Source organism: Balaenoptera acutorostrata, chromosome 8, assembly GCF_949987535.1.
Source record: "Balaenoptera acutorostrata chromosome 8, mBalAcu1.1, whole genome shotgun sequence".
NCBI classification, from domain to species: domain Eukaryota; kingdom Metazoa; phylum Chordata; class Mammalia; order Artiodactyla; family Balaenopteridae; genus Balaenoptera; species Balaenoptera acutorostrata.
In genome coordinates, this window is record NC_080071.1 from 37,715,542 (window position 1) to 37,725,416 (window position 9,875).

Sequence of the window (9,875 nt, forward strand, 5' to 3'; positions counted from 1 at the left end):
GCCCAGCTGGCCACGCCCCTTCCCAACTCGCCCCTCCCCCACTAGGCCGGCGGCGCGCGAAAAGCGCGTCACGTGACGGCTGGCCCCGCCTCTTCCTCTCGGTCCCATATTGAACTCGAGTTGGAAGAGGCGAGTCCGGTCTCAAAATGGAGGTAAAACCGCCGCCCGGTCGCCCCCAGCCCGACTCCGGCCGTCGCCGCCGCCGCCGGGGGGAGGAGGTATTAGGGGGAGAGCGGGGGGTTGCTGGGTAGTGGCCGGCAAGGGGGGCCGGGCTCGGTGGGAGTGGGGAGGCCGGGTGGACTGGGTCGGCCCTCCCGCGCTCTGCGTTGAGACGGGCGGCGGGAGGGGGAGGGGAGCGGGCCTCGGAGGCCTCCTTGGGGCTTCTCGCCAGCCTTGCCGTCTCCTTGGGCTGCAGAAGTGGTCTCTCGGAGGTGCGGTGTGGCTGGGGAGACCTCGGGAGGGGAGCTGGCCCGCCGGCCGCGCGGCCTCCCATTCGAGGCCGAGGGCGGCATGGCGGGCCTCGGCGGGAGCGGTTGGGAGGAGGCGGTGGGGGAGGGGAGGGGACGAGCAGGCACATCCGGGCGAGCGAGCAGGCGGGCGGCGGCCACATTGACATTGATCCGCTGCCGCGTTACGAAATGGCGCATTGGCACGCAATGGCCGCCGCCTGGCTCCTCCGCTGGGAGAGAGAGCGTGGGATTGTAAGGAAGAGGGAGGAGGCGGCCCAGCAGAGAATGCCGCAAACGGCCTCGAAGCTTGGGGCCTAGTACTTTCAGTGATGTTCTCTCAACGCGTTTCCAGGCCTTACAGACCGCTAAGGAGAATTTTCCGTCCTGTTCTGTACCTCGCAGCACTCGGTTGAAAATAATTTTTTTTTAAGTTTGCTGTTTTAAAGTACTTCTTGATCTGCCGTTTTCGCTGAAGCCCTTAGAATTATACGTAGTTTCGTTCCATGTGGGTGAAGTGTCCCATCTCATAATTAAGAGTGTGGATGTAAAATAGGAAGTTGAAATTTTTTCACCTTCGTTTTTCCTATTCTGATGGGTCGACTCAGGTTGTACTTTCTTGTAATTTTGTTTTAGAGGACTGCAACCAGAGTCGAATTTTTCATTTGTTTGGGATAATTTCATGTGGGTTATTGTTTCTTTCTCTCAACTTTGTGTATTGTTAATTAGATGCATTTAACCGGGACTTGAAAAGACGAGACTAAGTGAATAAATGCTTTAGGCTATTAATCATTTAACATTTTTTCGTGGCATGTGACAGTCTCTTCATATTAAATGCCTTAACGTCTCTACTTTTAGAAGACACAGGAAGATCTTAGAATGTAAATGTGAGTGCCTCTATTTAAGGACTTTGGATGAAAGTTATCTTAATGCATATATGTATTAAGTGGTAGTTATGTGATTTGTTAAAGAACTAGTTAAATTGTAAAGCAATTCAGGTCATATCAATTTTTTTTTAAATCTCAATTTGTTTTTTATTGCGTTCCTTTTTGTCAGACAGTATACCTAACAAGTCCAAACTGCCCTTTTTGTGACCCAGTAAAATGTTGGTTTTGACATTTTGGCATGTGGTACAAATGCACATAGAAAATTTTTACGTGGCGAGTTTTTTCCATAGTTTTTTTGGGGGGAAATGCTGATTTAGCCTTTTATTGAGAAACACTTATTTTCACCTTTTTATTTGCTTGAAAGTGGTGAATTTCTCCACTCTTAAGTTGTAGTTGACAGTCTTGTGGTTTATAATTATATGCTTTCGGGGGTGTAGACTCAGGAGGGAAGACGAGAGAAGAAATGGCATAGATGAAACACTGCATTTACAACACTACTGGTGTCTTAGAAACTGGTTTCTCAGTAGCCACTTCTAAAATAATCTGTCCCCAGACACTTGTAGTTGTAGCTCAAAATTATGGGACTTTTGATTCTGGAATTCTCTTGGGCTTCAATTTAGTTTTTAAGTGATGTTGGCATTTCAAAGTCTGGTTATAGGTTTTCTTGGTCCCTTTAATCAGTTGATGTGTGTGATCCTACTCCAGTTTTTAACTGGAGAAAGTGTTAATGGTACGGGAATTTGACGTTAAAGTTTATTTGTAGGAGATTAAAAGGCTTGTGCATCTTTGCATTTACCTACTAAACGAAATAATTAAAATATATTGGTTTGTTTCCTCAGGGCCATGATCCAAAGGAACCAGAACAGTTGAGAAAACTGTTTATTGGTGGTCTGAGCTTTGAAACTACAGATGATAGCTTAAGAGAACATTTTGAGAAATGGGGCACACTTACAGATTGTGTGGTAAGTTACTAAGGGAACAAAAGGTTCTTGGAAGAGGGCAGAGGACCTGTGGAGGTGTGTTTCAGTGCTTTAAAATTTTTGTTTTGTAGGTGATGAGAGACCCCCAAACAAAACGTTCCAGGGGCTTTGGTTTTGTGACTTACTCTTGTGTTGAAGAGGTGGATGCAGCAATGTGTGCTCGACCACACAAGGTTGATGGGCGTGTAGTGGAACCAAAGAGAGCTGTTTCTAGAGAGGTATTTTAATAATACCATGTTGTGTGACATGTGAAATTGTTATAAAATTTTTGAGGGTATTTTTTTTAACTTACGTATTTTTTATTTGTAGGATTCTGTAAAGCCTGGTGCCCATCTAACAGTGAAGAAAATTTTTGTTGGTGGTATTAAAGAAGATACAGAAGAATATAATTTGAGAGACTACTTTGAAAAGTATGGCAAGATTGAAACCATAGAAGTTATGGAAGACAGGCAGAGTGGAAAAAAGAGAGGATTTGCTTTTGTAACTTTTGATGATCATGATACAGTTGATAAAATTGTTGGTAAGTAACAGTTTCTCAGAACTTGAATGAGAAAGCAGAAATGGCTTCTTTGCTCTCTACTAAACTTGCTAAATTGCTTATAACTTTGTATTGTGCACAATAATAGCATATGAAGTGTATGGTTTAGTTTTCATGAAGTGACTATACCTGTGTAACCAGCATCTGGATCCAGAAATAAATGTTATTAACATCCCAGAACACTTCCTCATCACCACTCAAAGTCACTACCTTTTTGATGATGTTTTAATAAGTTATATAGTGATAAAGGATATCATTTATGTGTGCTTTTCCAAATATCAAATAACTTTTGTTTGTTTGTTTGATTAAACAAAATTTAGTTCAGAAATACCACACTATTAATGGGCATAATTGTGAAGTGAAAAAGGCCCTTTCTAAACAAGAAATGCAATCTGCTGGATCACAAAGAGGTGAGTAGTACCACATATACATACAAAATAGAGTTGAGTGATGTTTGTAAGGTTCTTAAAGAACTTTCTTGCCTTTGTTAAAGGTCGTGGAGGTGGATCTGGCAACTTTATGGGTCGTGGAGGAAACTTTGGAGGTGGTGGAGGTAACTTTGGCCGTGGTGGAAACTTTGGTGGAAGAGGTAGGACAGTTACCTTATTTCTAAGAACATGTCTACCTAAGTGTTATTGGTAAATTGAACATATTCATTTAATTCACACTTTGCTCTTTTTCAGGAGGCTATGGTGGTGGAGGTGGTGGCAGCAGAGGTAGTTATGGAGGAGGTGATGGTGGATATAACGGATTTGGAGGCGACGGTAAGTTTTTTAATGTTTGATATCTTTGTTTCTGTACTTTATTAAGAATGAAAGTGTTTGTTTATATTTTCCTAATTTAAAACTTGTGTGGCTTGACCATTAAAGTATGCTTTTAAACTAATACCGTAGAAAACTAGACCTTAAAATCCTAAAGATTTAACATTATGTAGTTCTTTTGGGCTGATAAGATTTATTGTACTAGCAGTTGAGGTGGAATTACTGGTCTCAGAGGAGACTGTTCACTATTTTCCTTAGTGAGATTTTTAAAAATTGAGACAATTTTTTAATATCAAAAGATTTAAGCATTCATCTTAAGTGTTCCTAGCCCAGATTCTTGCTGTTCTATTAGCCAGGTATTACCAGGCTTTAGAGTGTTAAATCAATTCATTGACCTGTTTTCTGGGGGCTTAAAAGTACGGTAAACTAGCATTCAATAACTTGATCCTCTGTACATTTATATTTTTGTCTGACAACCCAATTTGTTGTTCTAGGTGGTAACTATGGCGGTGGTCCTGGTTACAGTAGTAGAGGAGGCTATGGTGGTGGTGGACCAGGATATGGAAACCAAGGTGGTGGATATGGTGGCGGTGGTGGAGGATATGATGGTTACAATGAAGGAGGAAATTTTGGAGGTGGTAGACTTTCACTTGTTTTGAATATTCAGTAGTTTTTGTAGTTTCTTACAGGTGTTTAAAAACATGTTAAAACAGCATTTGGTCAAATTTGATGTTTTATAATAGAAAATACTCAAATGGTGGGAAATTAAACTTCTTACTTTGCTAGCAATTTAGTAAATTGGCAAAGTGTATTCAACTCTTATTTTTGTATTGAAATGGACATTTATCAGTAATATTTGTTGCCTGAATTTTAGTTAACTCTAGGTACTTTTAAGCTGGACAGATGGAAACTGTAAATTGAATATGCAGACATGTTGAAATGAATCGGGTGTCATCTGGAGTCTAGGTGACAAAAATACTTTGAGTCTTAATGTGTCAGGTGCGTTGCAGACTCTTAAGCAGGTCTGCATCATTATTCCACGATGCTGTAAAGAGCTTTGTTATGAATGCACTGAGTTTTGTTGAACTGTATTGATGTATCAACAACAGGTTTTTCTTAACAGTCAACTTGAAATGCTTTTTTGTCATTGATTTAAAAGTTATACGGTATCAGAATTAGGGTGAATCAAACACAATTTTGATGCTGTTTAGTGGTATGAAGGAGAGAATGTGCTAGGGTGTAGCATCTAATATAAACAAAATATGGTAGCTGTCTAAATACATAGTCTTTTGAGCCATCTTTCACTCTTTGTTTTTTCCTCTCCTGCCTATGTCTGAGGTCTGCTAGCGGGCCTCTGTAGTGGAAAGAGTTTGGTAGCTCTGTAAAATCTCTTTTCAAAGAGTTGTGTGTAAGTGTTAGAGCACATGCTGCCACGATTGTCAAAAGATAATGAGTACGTATATTAAAAAAGGAAAATAATTGTGTAGGTCAGCCACAAATAAAACCTTTGTAATTTCAGGTAACTATGGTGGTGGTGGGAGCTATAATGATTTTGGAAATTATAGTGGACAACAGCAATCAAATTATGGACCCATGAAGGGGGGCAGTTTTGGTGGAAGAAGCTCGGGAAGTCCCTATGGTGGTAAATAATTTTTTGTTCCTATCAAAATTTTTCATAGCCTTTTAAATTAAAAACTCATGTGTTTCTTTAAAATCTTTGTGTGTATGTTTCCAGGTGGTTATGGATCTGGTGGTGGAAGTGGTGGATATGGTAGCAGAAGGTTCTAAAAACTCAGAAGAAAAGGGTAGGTATCTTTAAATTTTTATCATGATGATAAAGAATATGTGGAACTGTTCACTGAGTGTAATAATTTTTTTATCCTGTATTATTCAACAGGCTACAGTTCTTAGCAGGAGAGAGAGCGAGGAGTTGTCAGGAAAGCTGCAGGTTACTTTGAGACAGTCGTCCCAAATGCATTAGAGGAACTGTAAAAATCTGCCACAGAAGGAACGATGATCCATAGTCAGAAAAGTTACTGCAGCTTAAACAGGAAACCCTTCTTGTTCAGGACTGTCATAGCCACAGTTTGCAAAAAGTGCAGCTATTGATTAATGCAATGTAGTGTCAATTAGATGTACATTCCTGAGGTCTTTTATCTGTTGTAGCTTTGTCTTTTTCTTTTTCTTTTCATTACATCAGGTATATTGCCCTGTAAATTGTGGTAGTGGTACCAGGAATAAAAAAATAAGGAATTTTTAACTTTTCAATATTTGTGTAGTTCAGTTTTTCTACATTTTAGTACAGAAACTTTAACAAAATGCAGTTTTGAAGGTGTTTCCTTGTGAGTTAACAAGTAAAGAAGATCATTGTTAATTAATATTTTGTATGAATTTTGCTAAAGTTAACTGTAAAGAAACACCTGCTGACTTGCAGTTTAAGGGGATCTATTCTCCCCATTTCCAAACCATGAAATGAATGGGCTCTGACATGCGGAGAGAATAGATATTTGTATGTTTGCAATGTGTGTTTTAGATAATAGAATTGGGTATTTAAATTAGCATATTTGTGAATTTAATAGCATTAAGATTTACTTCAAATGAAAAATCTCAAAATTCCTATTTGGTTTTTGTGCATTTTCTTTCAAAATGTAATCATATGATTTTAGTGTATTAGCTTTGCTGAGAGTCCTAGCTGTGTTTAGAACATCTCCATTCTACATTCACCTTGGTCACATGTGAACTGCTGCCATAGTTTTATTTGGGTGTAAAGAATGTCTCCTGCCCTCTGTTTAAATTCTGGAAAGGGATAGTGAATGTTTTCCGTTTCCTCCTACCTTAAGAAACATTCTTAAAATCTTCAAAATACAGGACCACTAAGCCTGCTCTATCTGAGCGAATTAGTGGCTACCTTTTTTTTTTTTCTTTTCAAAGCACAAGAGGCCCATAAATCTTCAGTTATTTTCCTTGGTTTAATATATATTTTTTTGATACAAGCTCTCAGAGCAAGAGAATAAAAATCATGCATTGTTGAACCCTTAACTGGCTGGCATGCTTTCCTGTTTGTACCCTCTGCATTTTACTGGATGAAACCAAGGATAGTCTAGATATAATCATCCCAAGTGATTACTGCAGTAGAAGTGTAGCACAGTTGCTTAGTACAAACAAGCTTTTCACTTCCTCAAGACCTGAATTCAAATTTGGATAGTCAGAGTTTGTACTCACTAAAAATCCCAAAGAACACACTGTTATTTCCATGTGTATGCTTGAACCTAAATCATGTTGGTGTGAGTTTACAATTTGGAAGACCCTGGTTGAGAAGAGTCTTAGATAACAAGGTCATATATATATATATACATATATATATAAACCAATGTCTACTGTTTCGCGCCAGCTAGTGCTTAAAATTTCATTCGAGCCCTAAGTATGTGCCCTGCTGTTATTATTTCTTGGGTAGTTGAACGTTAAATTTGAGATTCTTATTTTTGTTTTAAGAAGTACTAAGCAAAACAAGCAATAAAAGGGGGGATGGGGCGTGCTAGTGTTTGAATATGCTCTCGTTGCTCTAATTCTGTGCCTCTGTGCATTAGTATTTGGATGCATGCAATGCCAGCATGGAAATCGGTCTTCACAGACACTGCAGTTTTCCAGAAAACACTCACAAACCAATAAATGTAACAGACAACATTCCATTTGTTAATGGACATATGTGAATAAGCAGTGTAGAAAATAGGCTAATTATTAGAAAATGGTTAAGTCTTTAACAACTTCAAGTGTTGGTTATATAAATGGACACTGTCAATGTTCATAACTTAAACCTGGGTACCTGGTCAAAATAATGCTTGGGAAACATTTTATTAAAATTAAGCTAAATTGTCTCAAGTTCTTTTATTCATATAATAAAGGTTGAAGGAATGGGGGAGATTAACATTTCCTGTTTCTATGTTTGTGAAATTGTTTGACACAACCTTGACAGTATCCTTTAATGGCATATGAGGTTAATTTGTACTGTTAACAAACTTTCTATGTTCTGGAACTAGTTTAATAGTGAAAATATTGTCAGTAAGTTGATGTTTGCAACCTATAAGCAGGTGAAATCTGTGTATGTGACCTGTTTATAAGTTGTATTAGCTTAGTTCTTGTGAACAGTGTGGAAAAGTTAAGCCATGAGGAGAGCGATTTAACCAGCTTTAAAGGACCTAAGATGTGCTTTTTAAGCACAATGTGGATCAAAGGAGACTCACTAAGACAGGACTTCAGCAGCCTTTTGAGTATGGACAAGTCAGCATAAATAAAGAATGACAAGGCAGCAGCAAGAGCTTCAACTACAGAGAAGTGAAGGCATAAGATACTATGGTGATAGTGAGCAACTTTCCAAAAGCTAGTTAAATCTGCTTATTACAACTGAAATATCGAAGAAAGTCTAGCAGGAAGGAGCTCTTCGCCTTTTGGAACACCAATGAGAGATAGTTGGCCACAGTCACTAGGTCTAGCATTTAGACCTGCAAGGAAGGGCAATAAGCATTAGGTAAGGCTTGAATTTGAATTTTTTCACTAATTAAAGAGTAATTTTTTGTAAAGCAAGGTAAGAGTAATTTTTTTGATTTGCAGGTTGAATGAGAACCCTACTTGCCTAAATGAGGAATGTCTTTCCTACCATCTTAAATACGAAGGTTTCTGGCTGGGTAAGGTTTGTAGCTTACAGTAAAGCCTGATGACACCATTTGTTTCCCTATAAATTTATATTACATATTTTAAAACTATTAGATACATCGGCAAAATTGTTCAGCTGAAAAGTTTATCTTGGAGCCACATCAAACACATTTTAAACAGTTTTAAAATTTTCCCTGCAGTGACCATGAGTGTTCATCTTCAGTCAGATATATACAATTCATTGTTGGTGTCTTTAGGATAAAGTCAATTTTTGACAAGAGAAAGAGTGACCAGGTTTTTTTAAAGAATTTTGGTAATAAGCAGGACTTGTAACAGAAGCATTACGCTTCCAATCCTCATTCTAGAGAAAAGAAAATCTTGGAATGAAATTTCAGAACTGTCAGATCATACAGATACAAAAATGGTCTTCGTTCAAGTGGCCTCATACATAAATAAGTTCTTTCGCATACGACTTCAGGGAATTATTTGGACTAATGGGATAAACTTTTGGTTCTTTTTTAGGTTTCTTTGTGTTTAATCTGTTAATCAGAGGCAGTGGGGGCCTAATTCCACTAAAGCTCCTTTTTAAGACAACCTTTCCCAAAGAATAGTTAAAATATTACTCAGTTACTACACAAATCAGATGCTGATTGTTCATAAGGGCTATTATTGCTGCCCCAAAAGGGCTTGTTAAAATTTGAGGTTTGATGTTAATTCACTTTTTAAAAAAATAACACTTTGGGGGGGGGCAGATGGTTAAAATAAAACTAGTTTCTAAATTATAAGTAAGTCAAGTTATTTATATACAGGAGCAGTTAGGTTGCCACAGATTTTATTTTCAGAAAATAACTGGTTGGGTCTCTTTCTGTATCTATCTAAATCAGGACTGAATTTCTACAGAATGAAGTGTTGAATAAGGTAAATAGCCTTTTAATGATAATTTTTCTTTACAACATGTTTTTAATGAAGCAAACTTCCTAAGATAGGAAATATTTTCTTTTTTAAAGGCATTGTTCTTTTCCAGTCCATCTCATTTCTTTATGAAATAAAGTGATTTTACTTAAATGTAGTTCCACTGTCATTTCTGAAAAATACGTTGCTGTTAAGTCATAACACCAGTAAACGAAGGAAGTTACACAAGGGAGAAATGGTCAAGGCAAACCTTAACCCATTTTGTCAAAGCAATTCATAGGTTACAGCTTCCCACACTACATTTCTTCTGAAAAAGCTCATTTTACACTCATGTCCTAAAGAACAAAAACTATCTGGTAACAAAGACCCGTTTGTTAAGGAACTGAACAGTTGAAATACACTTGGTTTTAAGAGTTCTAATATGTAAGTCACCATTTGAAACATTTCTAATTAAATGCCAGTATCTCTTGGAATTCCAGTAATTGATGTCACAAAGTAGTGAGTAAGCATGCTAATGTGCAGGGGTAATGTAAGGATTGTTAGCCTATATAAATATTCAAGATTACTTTTAAATCTCAATGTTTTACTCTGATTTATAAGACTTAAGAGGTGGTCTGTAATGGATTCAAATGTTTCATTTGTAGTATAATGAAATGTTTACAGAAAGATAACTTTTTCATTAAAATATTTTTAGAAATGTG

At 37.9% G+C, this 9,875-nt stretch overlaps 1 protein-coding gene across 3 annotated transcripts; it reads left to right on the forward strand.

Annotated features, from left to right (window-relative positions):
* Positions 1-58: 58 nt before the first annotated feature.
* HNRNPA3 (heterogeneous nuclear ribonucleoprotein A3) lies at positions 59-9,875 on the forward strand. 3 transcript variants are annotated; one of them, XM_057550999.1, is made up of 11 exons: positions 59-218; positions 2,173-2,295; positions 2,385-2,531; positions 2,623-2,833; positions 3,172-3,261; positions 3,345-3,440; positions 3,535-3,615; positions 4,107-4,247; positions 5,132-5,254; positions 5,348-5,417; positions 8,221-9,875. In XM_057550999.1, exons 1-10 carry the CDS (start codon positions 147-149, stop codon positions 5,398-5,400), a joined length of 1,137 nt encoding a protein of 378 aa, XP_057406982.1. In that variant the 5' UTR covers positions 59-146; the 3' UTR covers positions 5,401-5,417; positions 8,221-9,875. The 3 variants fall into 3 exon arrangements, with proteins under 3 accessions (XP_057406982.1, XP_057406981.1, XP_057406983.1); XM_057550998.1 differs by lacking the exon at positions 8,221-9,875 and adding an exon at positions 5,510-7,487; XM_057551000.1 differs by lacking the exon at positions 8,221-9,875 and adding an exon at positions 5,510-7,487 and having other exon boundaries at positions 93-152.